Source organism: Chiloscyllium plagiosum, chromosome 1 (assembly GCF_004010195.1).
Source record: "Chiloscyllium plagiosum isolate BGI_BamShark_2017 chromosome 1, ASM401019v2, whole genome shotgun sequence".
NCBI classification, from domain to species: Eukaryota; Metazoa; Chordata; class Chondrichthyes; order Orectolobiformes; family Hemiscylliidae; genus Chiloscyllium; species Chiloscyllium plagiosum.
The window spans coordinates 3,959,672-3,974,797 of NC_057710.1; the positions used below are offsets into that span (position 1 = coordinate 3,959,672).

The 15,126-nt window shown below is 41.6% G+C and overlaps 1 protein-coding gene across 5 annotated transcripts in view; it reads right to left on the bottom strand.

Moving 5' to 3' along the window:
- LOC122549660 (sideroflexin-5-like) overlaps positions 1-15,126 on the bottom strand; it is a 327,471-nt gene that overhangs the window by 33,784 nt on the left and 278,561 nt on the right. For 2 of the 5 annotated variants that reach the window (XM_043689511.1, XM_043689778.1), the window contains 2 exons: positions 13,129-13,246; positions 6,779-6,940 (listed from right to left, as the gene is read on the bottom strand). In XM_043689511.1, coding sequence (XP_043545446.1) covers positions 6,794-6,940; positions 13,129-13,246 — 265 coding nt within the window. In that variant the 3' untranslated portion in view covers positions 6,779-6,793. Of the gene's footprint in view, positions 1-6,775; positions 6,941-8,533; positions 8,553-13,128; positions 13,247-15,126 lie in introns of those variants that run through there. The other 3 variants (XM_043689593.1, XM_043689866.1, XM_043689683.1) reach the window with 3 other exon arrangements.

The following is a 15,126-nucleotide window of genomic DNA, read 5'->3' on the forward strand; positions in this document are numbered from 1 at the left end:
ACCTCTGACACCCCTGTTTATATCTGTCAGCTAGGGCTCGCTGATTGGACCAGATTAACAGCCCCAGTCAGGGAACTCATATTCTATGATGTTCACCTGGCTGACCTTGTTACAATCACAACAGAAATCAGGAAGTCTTTCCTTGAAATGGCATAAGATTTTGGGGGTCAAGTGCACTTTTCAACACAGCGAATGAACAATTTTATTACGTAAACGATGAAAGGCAAGAAAATGAAATTGAATCTAATTGACTATTGGAACAGGCTTTAGGGATTGAATGGCTCACTGTTCTTATCATGCAGTCACTGGTGGTTCTGGCTTTTCTTCTGATCTCAAATGTTTGCTCTTTCAATTTTCAATCCAACATAGCAATTATTAATAAAGGAACTTTTATTACAATGCTCCCCATATTGGATGTTTTTTAAAAGCATCAAATCTGCTTCACAAAATGTTGATTTTGCTGAAATGTTGGTTAAATGTAGCTAATGTAGCTGCCTATTCACACACAACAAAATCCCACAAAATGCAATTGACCAATTAATAACTTTCTAGCAGTGTGGGATAAGGCAGAAATGTTGAGGACATTTGGACAACCCCTTGCCGTTCCTTCAGTAATGGCAAGGGATCTTTAATATCCACCTGAACTATCTGCAAAGAACAGTACTGACAATGCTACACAGGAAACACCAGTTTAGATTAAATACATGAGTCCCTGGAGTGGAGCCTGAATCTACAAGCTACTGATTCAGAGGCCACTGCCACCACTGAACCAAACTGGGACTTGGTTAGACCAAAATGCTGGATTTGGGGAAAAAAAAATCACATCAGTAAAATCAGAAGTCAGAACACTTCCTGAATGAGGCAAAAAAATTGCATAATCAAAGACAGGAATTTGAATAAACAAGAAACATGGAGCTTTCTACAGAATTTTCTTTCAATCGTCGTCTCTGCAGTTTGTCTGTGCTCTGTCCAGCCCCTAAGGCATCATTAGGGAACTGGCCATGTGCCAACTCCAGCAATACCCCTGCACATTCCTCTTCACACCTTTCCCGATGAGGGGAGAGAAGTGATTAGCAGTGACAAACAAGGCATCTGCTTCCCTATCAGCGGTGTCTCACGCTCCAAAGCTTGACAATGCCTCCAGCTCCACAGGTCCTAGCTGGCTTCCTACACCAACCCCAGCTGGGACCAAAGCACCATTTGTTCATCACCTAGCCCGTACGACTGAGAGAAAAAACACAAGAAAAGAAAATTTCCCCATAAAAAGAATTAGCACCACTAATTTACGCTAAGTGAATAACTCATTCTCAGTAATTGTTGGTCAAGGTTATAATGAGTGAATGGATCTAATGACCTGTTTATACTGCATAAATGCTTCCAGTGACTGTATAACCCAGTTTCATGTATGTAGAATGTGTAATTTGTACTGTGTGATGCATTTCAAGACTGACAAAAGCACTGGTACAATTCTGCACACTTAAACCTTGTGCATCCGGTGTTGCACATGAACCTTTACCATTCTGGAAAGCAAGCATGCATGGGGTTGCTGTGAAGAAGCTACAAAAGGTAGCAGTTAGAAGGGGCAAACTCATTGCTACCATCTCCCTGATACTGGATGGAAACAAAGGGAATGTGGATCACAGAACCAGTGTTAGTACTAGTTCTCTGTCTTCATGATTCTTTTGCTCTGATGAGGAGCACGCGTTTGGTCAATTTATGCTGAAAAATAAAACTGCCCTTAGTCTGCTAATGGCATAGGAGAAAGTGAGGTCTGCAGATGCTGGAGATCAGAGATGGAAATGTGTTGCTGGAAAAGCGCAGCAGGTCAGGCAGCATCTAGGGAACAGGAGAATCGACGTTTCGGGCATTAGCCCTTCTTCAGGAAGGGCTGAAGAAGGGCTAATGCCTGAAACGTCGATTCTCCTGTTCCCTAGATGCTGCCTGACCTGCTGCGCTTTTCCAGCAACACATTGCTAATGGCATAGCTGGTTTATCAGGTTGCTATACTTAGACCCCAAACTAAATGCCTCAGTCACAGTGCCTCTTGCACCATATATCTATGGCCCTGGTGTTCTGCTGGTCTCTGGTAGTGAAATCAAGCTTTACTTCACGAGTTGGCAAATGTCAAACTTTCCCTTGACCTTTTTGAGGTCTTGCAAAGTGTAACAAAAGGTGCCGGTAATGTTTATTCCAACCATCAAATACACCTGCAGTCAGGTAGTTTACATTTCTTTATTAAACCTACATCTGAGGTGCAGACTTGCCAACATAAACCAAATCCCCTTCAGCTTCTAAACGATATTCTTGCTAAAACCTACCGTACTTAGAGTTACTCAGCTCAAAATGAGGAGCCTCCAAACACATTTGCAATCTTTGGAATTACTGAACTTCTCATACTGTCATTTTTCTGGTATGCATTGAGATTCCTTGTTTTATCAATCTCCTTTCCCGCTCCCTGGAAGTCTCGCATTCAGTGATCACTAGTCTGTGCTTCAAACAGCTTTAAGTAGCAGTGTTGCGACAGTAGAGGGTGATATGAAGTAAGGTGGGAGAAGACTCATGTGGAGCATAAACATCACATTAGACATGATTTTTGCAGAGCACTTATCCATTGGCATTTGTGGGTGATTGCTATACACAAACTGACTACTGCATTTCTTACATTGCCACAGCAACTTCATTGGGAAGCTATGAACCATTTTGAGCATCATATGCCAAGTCTCCACTTCTCCTTCTAAAAGAATTATCATCCGTGGTTCTTCCTGCGCCTTCAGCAGTCATTCCTCCTGAATTCTTTCTCAAGCTCATTTGTGCATTTAATTGTTTTCAATGTCACGTGAAATTGATTTAAGACTAGTCTCTGATGTTGGGAACCGCAGTAGGAGTCTGGTAAGATCCATCTAGCATTTGTTGTGACTATCTAGCCTTGTCTTTTGCTAATATGCAGGATGGGATTGTTTATAGAACTTTGTCTCAGATTCAATCTTGCCTAATCGTTCACCACGTTCACCACCATTCCCAACCAGCCATGAGAAGGTAAAAGACATTGAATATGATTTGTTTGTCTCAGGACTGCATAGCTCAGTCTGTTGCGTGCTGCTTCTGCTTTTTAGTAGCATGTCATTTTGTGCTATAGCTTCATCAGATTGGCATCGTTTATGTATAACTGGTGCTATAGCTGCCACATTCTTTTCAACTTCTCATTGAAATAGTGGTGGTGATTTGCCTTGGAGGTGATGATGCAGTCAGGACATGAGACTACAATTTTAATAATAATGTCAGGGGAAGATAAGTGGGGCACTGCTGCCTCATAGTGTCAGGAACCCGGGTTCGATTCCAGCATTGGGCGACTGTCTGTGTGGAGTTTGCACATTCTCCCCACGTCTGCATGGGTTTCCTTCGGGTACAGGTTAGGTGAATTGGCCATACTAAATTGTCCATAGTGCTCAGGGATGTGTAGGTTAGGTGCATTAGTCAGGGGTTAATGTAGAGTAATAGGGCAAGGAAATGGGTTTGGGTGAGATAGTCTTTGGAGGGTCAGTGTGAACTTGTTGGGCAGAAGAGCCTATTTCCACCTGTAGGGATTCTATTAAAAAAAACTACAATGGTGTGGCACTGAAGTCACACACAAGCCAGAGCAGGTAATGCAGGTTCTCTTCTCTACAGTAATTTACTGAATCCTAGAGTTCATGAGGGCCAGTTAACGCAGTTGATTGGACAGCCAGTTAGCAATACAGATTGATGCCAACAGTACAAGACCCGGGTGGCAGCAGCAGCAGCTGCATGAGGAATGTGGGCCCGAAGCAAACTCATGGCAGTGGCGGAGTCAGGTTTGGGCCGGTGCGGTATCGGTGGCATCTAACATTACTGAGGTCCATCAAGGACTCATAATGGTGAGGGCATTGGTAAAGGTGAGATGGTGCTGAAGAGTGGCAACTTTCGTTCCAGTGGCAGTGACACGGCAAAAGGCACCTGTGCCTGGCAACAAGGCCCAGAGCCCACGTTGGAGCACTGAACAAGAAGGACTGTGAAGTTGGACACTTTGTTTCTTCACTTCTTCATTTTTCTGCCTTTATATTCTATGTTTTAGTATATTTTTTTCTGAGTTTTATAGTGCTGGAGAGTGGCAACACTGTACAACACTTTTCATTGCATTTTGTAACAAGATTCACATGACAATAACTAAATCAAATCAAGTCAATTCAAAAGATGTTGAAGGTCACTTGCTGACACCACAGAAAATATTTAGTTTATAAAGTACAGAAGAGTGACTGGCCACGAGAGAACCATCATGAGTGCAAGACAGGATTAAATGTGTGAAAAATAATTTCTTCTGATTACTGCTACAATACTACCCTGGATGAATGAGTCCAAAGAAGTGAACTACACTATGAAATCCTCCCTGCCTCCTCTACCATCCAGAATCAGTACAGTATAGAATAAGCCTTTCACTTATCAAGTATGTACCACCCCAGCTACATTAAATCTGCACTGGTCTCACTTTCCTATGCCTTCACTCAGAGCCTGTGGAATTTGTTCCCACAGATCGCAATTGAGGCCAAAGTATTGAATATTTTCAAGAAGGAGTTAGATATAGTTCTTCACACTTAAAGGATCAAAGGATATGCTCGAAAGCAGTAACAGGGTATTGAGTTGGATGATTGGCCATGATCATATTGAATGGTGGAGCAGGCTTGAAGGACCCAAGTGCCTACTGGTGCTCCTATTTTCTATGTCTATGCTTCCAGCACTAGACCCATAGCACTTTTAAAAATACTTAGCCAATTACTTTTTAAAAAGTGCGAGCTTATCCATCTCTATTACCCTCCTAGGCAATACATTCCAGATCCTCAATACCCCCTGGGTGTAAAAAGGTTTTCTTTAAATTCTGTCTAAACCTCCTCCCTTTCACCTGAAAATTATACCTCCTCGTTATTGACCCTTCAATTTAGGGGAATAGCTGCTTTTTATTGACACTGTAAAAGGGTGTAGAAAGACATGGTCAGCAGGTGCCAGGAACACCACTGCCTGAAAGATCCTCTTTGAGCTTTAATCTTCCTGACTTGGGTTTATTTTGCATTCATCTTTGCTGGGTCACAAGAAAACAAGAATTAGCAGCAGGACAAGAATATTCTGTGCCTCTGAACTTACGCCACAATTCAATAAGGTTATGACTGATCTGTGGTCTAATTCCAGATGCCTGTCTTGGGGCTATATCCCTTAATATTCTTGCTTAGTAAAAGATTGTCTATTTCAGATTTAAATTTAACAACTGAATTAGCACTGATTGCCACTTGACAAAGAGAAATCTAAATCTCCATTGCTCTTTGTGTGTAGAAGTAGCTCTCATCTCTCCTGAATGGCCTGGCCCTAATTCCTAGACTATGTTGCCTAGTTCCAGAATCTTCAACCAGTGGATACAGTTTATCCCGCTCTACTTTGTCTTTTCCTGTTAATATTCTGAAAACCTTGATTAGATCACCCATTAACCTTCTAATGTCTATAGAATAAAGGCCTAATTTGTCTAATCCCTCATTATACTTAATCTCTGAATTCCAGGTATCATTATTGTAAACATGCATTGTACTTCCTCCAGAGACAAAACATCCTTCCTAAGATGTGGTGCCCAAATATGTTCACAGAACTTAAGTGGGATCCAACTAAAGTTTTTTCTAACTACAGCATAACATCTGAATTCTTATGCTCTAGCCCTTTAGATAAAGTCCGGTATTGCATTAGCCTTCCTGACTATTTCTGCACCTGTTTGTGGCATTTTAAAATGATATGTACCTGAACCCCCAAGATTCATTGGTCATCCAAATTTGACTACCCTAGCAATAAATGCCAAAATTCAATATTTTTGCCAAATTATTTGCTGAACCTGTGTGATTTTCTTTGTAGTTTTTTTAAGGCAGAACACTCAGATCTTTCTGTAGAGTCTGGCTATCTTTCTCCAGTCAAATAAAATGCTGCTTCTCTGTTCTAGTCAGTGTGGACAAGTTCAGTTTTTTCCACAAGTTACTCCATTATTATCCAATTTACACTGTGCCTAGGTGCATGTGACAATATCAAATAAAATTAAAATTAAATTAAATCTGCCAAGTTTTAACTTACTAACCTATCTTATCTAAATTTATTTGTATGAACTTCTTGACAACTTGAATTCCAGCCATTATATCATGAGTAAATTTCATTACTAGACATACAGTCCCTCCATCTAAATTGTTGATATAAAAGTTGAATAGTTTTAGATTTAATTTAATTTAAGATTGTCATTTGTACCTAGGTATAGTCAAAAGTGACAATGTTGCCACATTCCGGCGCCATCTTGGATTATAGAATATATTTCGCAATAAACTGTATAAATAGTAAAATATTGAATAAATTAATATTAAATTGATATTACTAAAACTGAAACAGCTTCAAAAGTTCACCTTTCCCTCTCTGTAGACTTCACCCTTTCTGCTCCTCCAGACGCTGCTGTCTGACATTTGACACTGGGGTCCTGGTAATGTGCTCCTTTCCTGCCACCACTGGCAGAATAGTTGAGGCTGGAACTCCTGACAACATTGTGAGTGTACCTTCACTACATGGACTGCAGTGGTTCAGGAAGGCAGCTTTCCACCACTTTCCCAAAGGCAATAGGGAAATAGCAAGAAAAGCTGACTATGGTAGTGATGCCCTCACCGTGTGAGGAATATATATATATATAAAAAGAACATCTTGAGCATTCTGCCAACCAGAATTTTATTTTGTTTTGCTGCAGTTCCCTTCATCATAATGTGCAATGAAATCACCTTTCCAGCAGTGCGTTTGCTTGACATGCTGTCTTTTCGACTTGGGAGTGACAATGACTGTCCTTCCCAGCATCCCACACATCCCTCGTTCTTTCTTTTCCTTTCTTTCCCTCCATCATACTGCTACTGACCTCTCCCGAACCCTGCCAAAGATAAGTACTAATTTAAAAGGTGTGCTGCTAGGCAGATATGTCTTGATTTTAAGGACCTATTTTTTAAGAAAGCTAACTGGTGTGATTTCCTGCTTGTCAAAGACTTACTTGGCAAACACCTGGTTTCACTCGGGGTAGTGTCTGAGTATAAAGGAAAGGCCAAAGGCTAAATAAACAGCATTCTGAAGTGTCTTTTCATCAGGAAGCACTGACTGGGCCTGTGAATGTTTGTTGCTGTTTTTCTCTGTAACAGCTGCTCCAGGTAGAGATAGCATCAAACAGCAATTTTTCTTTTAAACTGCTTGATTTGTGTGAATTTTAATAAGTACAGAAACATAAAGATCGAGATACAGTTTTCAGAAATGACACCATTGTGAATATAGGTTCAATATTTCTCTTGCGTCAATATTATGTCTTTCATAGTGAGGACCATTAGTAGTAGGGACAGGAGAACATCTGATTTGGAGTATCTGATTAAACAATCCCAGTGTGGATACACCATGGATTACACGCAGAATTCTACTTTGTCTCATCACACATTCCCAGGACAGGTATAGCACAGGATTGAATACAGAGTAAATATCCCTCTATGCTGTCCATCAATTACTCTCAGGTCAGGTACATACTGAGCAGATAACTCTTGTCCTGTAAATTAAGAGGCGTTCCCTGGAGCTGCTGAGCCATAATCTGGGTGAATTAACCAAGCTTCATGTGGTTACACAGTGAGTGACCGTCACCCTACTGAATAAGCAGGAAGTCCTTGGAGATGCACACTGCGTAAGTATAACCCAGCTGAACAAACAGGAACCCCATATGGTTTCTCAGCGAGTGACTCTTATTCTTTTGAATAAACACAGAATCTGTACAGTTACGCATTTGACATCCTGCTTTACAGAATCAGTGTAACGATACAGTAGGTAATTAAACAAAGTGAATTTTTAATTAACATGCAGCTGATGGTGAAACAGTTTCTTTAAAAGAGGTTCTGAAGTTTGGATTAAAGGATGGCACTTGCTTATCAGAAAGTCCTAAGTTTGGAAATAGTCACAAACATCACATGGCTTCAGCATCTGGGGTTCGATGGGGAGGAATTATACAGGATTCATGTTTTTAGTAACTGACCAATGAAGGAATGCGTGTTCGATATAATTTGATTATAGGATTGGTCTGGACTGTGATGCAGTTACATAGCACTTATTGTTGTCCTCATTTGAAGAATGGGCATTACAGTGAAGTGAAGTGTGATAATGCAACTCATGGAGCTGATGTTCAGAATGAATCAGCACCATCAGGCTAAGTGAGTAAAAGGGAAACATTAGAAAACACACAATGATAATGAAACTACATTACAATGTTTTTAACAGAATGGTGTGCTACCTCCATCATAGCGATTCCTTTTGCCTCAAACAATTATCACAATTTTCATCAAGTCAAGATGTTTTTAAAAAGTGAATAGATTCTGCTTCTGGGATTCCTGAACTCGTTCCTTGGAATTTCCAGTTTTTTGAGAGTGCTTTTCAGGGTGTTGGTTGGTCCTGCTTGTGAGTCTTTGCCAAGTATACCTGACCTGGATGGTGGGATAATCATGTCCTGGCAATTTTCACTGAAACAGTTCAATATTTAACAGTCATGGTTCACAGCATATCAGATGTGTCATGAACCATGGAAACACAGAAAATAGGTGCAGGAGTAGGCCATTCAGCCCTTTGAGCCTGTACCACCATTTAGTACGACCATGGCTGATCATGCAATCTCAGTATCCTATTCCCACCCTTACCCATACACCTTGATCTCTTTAGCTGCAAGGGCCATGTCCAGCTCCCTCTTGAATCTATCTAATAAACTGGCCCCCACAGCTTCCTGTGGGAGAGAATTCCATAGATTCATAACTCTCTGAGTGAAGAAATTCTTCCTCATCTCAGTCCTGGATGGGATTACCCCTTATTCTTAGACAGTGACCCTTAGTTCTGGACTTCCCTAACATTGGGAACATTCTTACACATCTAGTTTGTCCAGTCCCATCAGGACTTAAATGCTTCTATAAGATTCCCTCTCATTCTTCTAAATTCCAGCTGACTCAGTCTATCCTCATATGTCAATACAAGCCCAGCCAATCCAGGTTTTCCTCAAATGTCAAGATTTGTGATAGAGGAGATTGTGTCCCTATGTTGGACATTAATGCAAGGGGGGGGGGAAGCGCGTTTGATTAGATTAAATTTCCTACAGTGTGGAAACAGGCCATTTGGCCCAACAAGTCACATTGACCTTCCGAAGAGTAACCCACCCAGACCAATTTCCCTATTTACCCCTGACACCTGGGCAATTTAGTATGGCCAATTCACCTGACCGGCACATCTTTGGACTGTAGGAGAAACCAGAGCACCCGAGGAAACCCACACAGACACGGGGAGAATGTACAAACTCCACACAGATAGTTACCCAAGGCTGGAATCAAACCCGGGTCCCTGGCACTGTGAGGCAGCAGAGGTAACCACTGAGCCACCGTGCTGCTTTCGGGATGGAAGACGGAAGAGGTGGGATGGGAGAGGTGGTGTTCCTATGTTGGACAATAGCATTGATGGTATATAAATAATCATGGTGTGCAAGAGGGAATCGTTTGAAAGATCTTCGTCATGCTTTTCCATGGCAGGCCATGTCCTCTACCTAGCCCCGTGGCCCCTCATAGTCCACGAATGGCAGGCTATTCTCTCCCATCAATCAAACATAGCTCCTCATGCTATACCATGGTATTGTATGCCTAATCACCTATTATACGCTACATAGAAATAATCAACCCTGTAGTGACAGTAGGGATATAAAAGAGAACTTTAAGAAAACCAGTCAATGCATGCATTACTTTCTACTTTCTTTTAAAAAAAACTGCTTATACAACAACGTAATAGAGGCATCAATAATGCAGACCCTTTAAATTATCAATAAGAGAAGCTGCAAGCACTTGAAAACTCAGAGCACAGAAATCCATTTGTCTAGTAACAAAGAAGATTGATGAGGGCAGAGCAGTAGATGTGATCTATATGGACTTCAGTAAGGCGTTCGACAAGGTTCCCCATGGGAGACTGATTAGCAAGCTTAGATCACATGGAATACAGGGAGAACTAGCCATTTGGAAACAGAACTGGCTCAAAGGTAGAAGACAGAGGATGGTGGTGGAGGGGTGTTTTTCAAACTGGAGAGTGGCAGATGGAGTTTACTTCAGATAAATGTGAGGTGCTGCATTTTGGGAAAGCAAATCTTAGCGGACTATACACTTAATGGTAAGGTCCTAGGGAGTGTTCCTGAACGCCTTACTGAAGTCCATATAGATCACAATTAACGCTCTGCCCTCATCAATCCTCTTTGTTACTTCCTCAAAAAACTTAATCAAGTTTGTGAGACATGACTTCCCACACACAAAGCCATGTTGACTATCCCTAATCAGTCCTTGCCTTTCCAAATACATGTACATCCTGTCCCTCCAAATACATGTACATCCTGTCAGGCTCACTGTCACTGGCTTGTCCTTACCACCCTTCTTAAACAGTGGCACCACGTTAGCCTACTCCAGTCATCCAGCACCTCACTTGTGACTATCGATGATACAAATATCTCAGCAAGAGGCCCAGCAATCACTTCTCTAGTTTCCCACAGAGTTCTAGGGTACACCTGATTAAGTCCTGGGGATTTATCCACCTTTACCTGCTTCAAGACATTCAGCACCTTTTTCAAGGTGTCACCATCTATTTCCCTACATTCTATATCTTCCATATCCTTTTCCACAGTAAATACTGATGAAAAATTCTCATTTAGTATCTCCCCCATTTTCTGCAGCTCCACACAAAGGCCGCCTTGCTGATTCTCTCCCGAGTTACCCTTTTGTCCTCAATGTATTTAGAACAAAGAACAAAGAAAATTTACAGCCCAGGAACAGGCCCTTCGGCTCTCCAAGCCTGAGCCGATCCAAATGTACTGTCTAAACCTGTTGGTCAATTCCTAATCATCTGTATCCCTCTGCTCCCCACCTACTCATGCATCTGTCCAGATGCACCTTAAATGAATCTACCGTGCCTGCCTCTACCACCTCTGCTGGCAATGCATTCCAAACACCCACCACCCTCTGTGTAAAGTACTTGCGCGTGTATCCCCCTTAAACTTTCCACCTCTCACCTTGAAAGGGTGACCTCTCGTTATTGAATCCTTCACCCTGGGAAAAAGCTTGTCTCTATCCACCCGGTCTACACCCTTCATGATTTTGTAAACCTCAATCAGGTCCCCCCCTCAATCTCCTTTTTTCTAATGAAAATAAACCTAACCTACTCAACCTCTCTTCATAGCTCGCACCTTCCATGCCAGGCAACACCTTTGTAAACCTTCTCTGCGCCCTCTCCAAAGCATCCACATTCTTTTGGTAATGTGGCACCCAGAACTATACACAGTATTCTAAATGCGGCCGAACCAATGTCTTGTACAATTTTAACATGACTTTCCAGCTCTTATACTCAATACCCCGTCCAATGAAGGCAAGCATACTATATGCCTTCTTGACCACTCTATCCACCTGTGCAGCAACCTTCAGGGTACAATGGACCCTCACTCCCAGATCTCTCTGCCCATCAAATTTTCCCAAGGCTCTTCCATTCATTGTATAATTCGCTCTTGAATTAGACTTGCCTAACTGCATCACCTCACATTTGTCTGGATTGAAAGCCATCTGCCACTTTTCCACCCAACTCTCCAGTCTATGTATATCCTCCTGTATTCTCTGGCAGTCTCTTCTGCTTTCTGCTACTCCACCAATCTTTGTGTCATCTGCAAACTTGCTGATCATACCAACAGTGCCCTCTTCTAGATCATTTATGTATATTAGCAATTATGTATATTTGTAAAAACTCTTTGGATTCTCCTTAATTCTGTTTGCCAAAGCTATCTCATGTCCCCTTTTTGCCCTCCTGATTCCCTCTTAAGAATATTCCTACTTCCTTTGTACTCTTAAGGATTCACTCGATCTCTCCTGTCTATACCTTACATAAGCTTCCTTCTTTTTCTTAACCAAACCCTCAATTTCTTTAGTCATCCAGCATTCCCTATACCTACCAGCATTTCCTTTCACCCTAACAGGAATATACCTTCTCTGGATTCTCGATATCTCATTCCTGAAGGCTTCCCATTTTCCAGCCATCCCTTTACCTACGAACATCTGCCCCCAATCAGCTTTCGAAAGTTCTTGCCTAGTACTGTCAAAATTGGCCTTTCTCCAATTTAGAACTTCAAGCATGAATGGAAACACGGAGAGAGGTATACACTTCATAGCAGATGGGAGGAGTTACAGGCATAGGGAGGAGTGAGACCACTTAAACACAAGGCTGAGGAGTGACACACAGTCAGCTAAGTCTCTGTTTGCATTATTTAGTAGAAACCTGGTGCAGCACATTACTCTCTTGTACAATGGTAATAACTTAGGCTCACATGGTTGACTGATGTACTCCATCAAATTAAAACCAGGTGGTGATGTGAGAAGTGATCAGGCTGCAGTGATTTCCGCTAGCTCTGCTTGGAGGGTATCAGAGGTTAGGTTGGCTTTCTGTATGGATCAACCTGTCCAGACTCTCCAATGAACAGTGGACAGGTAGGAAAGAATAGCAGAATGCGCCAATAAAACAAATCAATGAGGACACAAGTGCAGGTCAAGGACAGAATTTAATGATCTTTAGGAAAAGATATAAGGTCGATGACAATTTTGGCAGCTTTTTGGAAGTCTCACTTCATCATAACTGCAGTCTCAGAGACTGTGCCCTTTTCTGTGAACAATGAAGTGTGAAGCAAGTTTAATTACAGGTTCTGATTAACTGTGTCATACAATGTCTGATAGGTGGAGAGCAACATTTTATCACTGGATTACTGGTTTGATAATGCCTAATTAACAGTGATCTCAGTAAGACTGCATTTCACAATTATTTTCATTCTGCATTATGGTTTCATGGGTGTCAGTATCTCGTTGGCCACTAATTCAGCCTCAGGTACAGCAGCTCTCGACACTATTCCATTGAACACTCCCATGACAGGTACAGCACAGAATACAGAGTAAAGCTCCTTCTGCATGATGCATTGCATGTCACAAGGAAATCATCATTGGTAGCTACTTGCAGTAAAATTAGATACCTTAACTATCTTAATTTACTGACCTCTGACATTTGCGGGAAGAGGCTGATGGCAACAGGCAGTGCAAATCCAAATGCGGCCAGGCACACGAGACTATGCATAGGGAGTGTCAATCTTGGATGTCCCTTGAGTATCCATGTTCTGCGTAGAAAGGTAAAAAGGTAAGTATCATTCTTGCCTCCCTTCCATTGCTTAAATATGGAGGCTATCTATTTTCCCTAACTTTGTCCTGTTTTTTTCTGTTGCATCTTACAGATGATACAATCCTTGAAAGTATCATGAACTGTGAGGAGGAAAGTGTAGAACTTCAAAAGGACAGACAGGTTGATGGACTGGGTGGAAATGTGGCAGATAAAATTTAATACAAGTAAGTATGAAGTGATTCATTCTAGTGGGTAGAAATGTGCATAAATGATAAGGTGACAAGACAAGTTGAAAAAGTGATTAATAAAGTATCTAGTATGCCCAGCCTTATTATAGGGACATTAAGTACAAAAGCACAGAAATTATGTTTAACATGCATAGAATACTGCTTTGCCCTCAATTGCAGCACTGCATCCTGGTTTGCTAGCCACACTTTAGGAAGTTGTGAAGACATCAGACAGAGAAAATATTCACGAAGATGGTTCCAGGGATGAAGAACTTAATTTACACAAATAGATTGGAGAAATTGGGTTTATTCTCCTTGGAAAAGGTTAAGAGGTAGAGGTGTTCAAATCATGAGCATCTGGATACAGCAAATAGGAAGAAAGTGTTTCCACTAGCGGAAAGATCGAGAACCAGATTTAAGCTAATTGGCAAAAAAAACTGGAGATATAAATAAAAACTTTATCCTGCAGCGAGTTGGTAGGCACATTCAATTGACGCCATCAAGACAGAATTAGATTATTATCTGAAAAGGAAGAATGTGCAAGAGGTAAATACAGGGTAATAGCACTAAATGATTTGTTCCCTCAGAATGCCAGCATGAACACAATGGGTAGAGTGTAACCATTTGTTGATTCAACATCTTATTTATATTTATGTCATTATAAGTAACACCAAGGGAGTTCTGCTGCATGCCTGCAGTGGAAATATTGTCCATATCCAGAATCTAAACCCAATTCCTCCAGCACTTCAGCTATTACTGTTTCAAAAAGAGAGGAGCACCTTTTACAGCTAGTCCCTTTGAGTCTATTCTAACTTCAGAGAATACATTTCTGTAAACTGTTCGCATCAGTCACCCCAGCGCAGGTACATCACAGCATTAGATACAGAGAAATCTTCCTTGTATTGTCCCATTAAACACTTCCAGGTACAGCATGGCATTAGACAGAGTAAAGTTCCCTTTACTCTGTCCCCATCTAATGCACCCAGAACATGTACAGAACAGGGCTGGAAACAAAGTAAAGCTTCCTTTAAACTGTTCCAATATATGGCCAGATGGGTGCAATGGCAAAGTGGTAATATCATTGGACTAGTAATCCAGGACACCAGCCTAATGTTCCAGAGAACCCTGGATGCTGAGGCATGTTCAGGAGTGGATTAGGAAATAGAAAGGGCTTATGCTAGATATCAAAGGCTCAAACGATCTGTTGCACTAGAGGACAATATAAAGTGCAGTGGGTCACTATGGGCAAGAGAATAACCAGAGAAAAAGTAGAACCAATTCAGGACTAAAATGGCAATGTATGTGTGGAGCTGGAAGACAGAACTGCAATTTTAAAACAGTACTTTGCATTTGTGTTCACAGTGGAAAAGAATAATGAAGGTATAGAAATCAGGGAGTAGGCTGACAATGCACAAGGTAAAAACAATGACTGCAGATGCTGGAAACCAGATTCTGGATCAGTGGCGCTGGAAGAGCACAGCAATTCAGGCAGCATCCAAGGACAGGCAAAATCGACGTTTCAGGCAAAAGCCCTTCATCAGGAATAAAGGCAGAGAGCCTGAAGCGTGGAGAGATAAGCTAGAGGAGGGTGGGGATGGGGAGAGAGTAGCATAGAGTACAATAGGTCAGTGGGGGAGGAGATGAAGGTGAT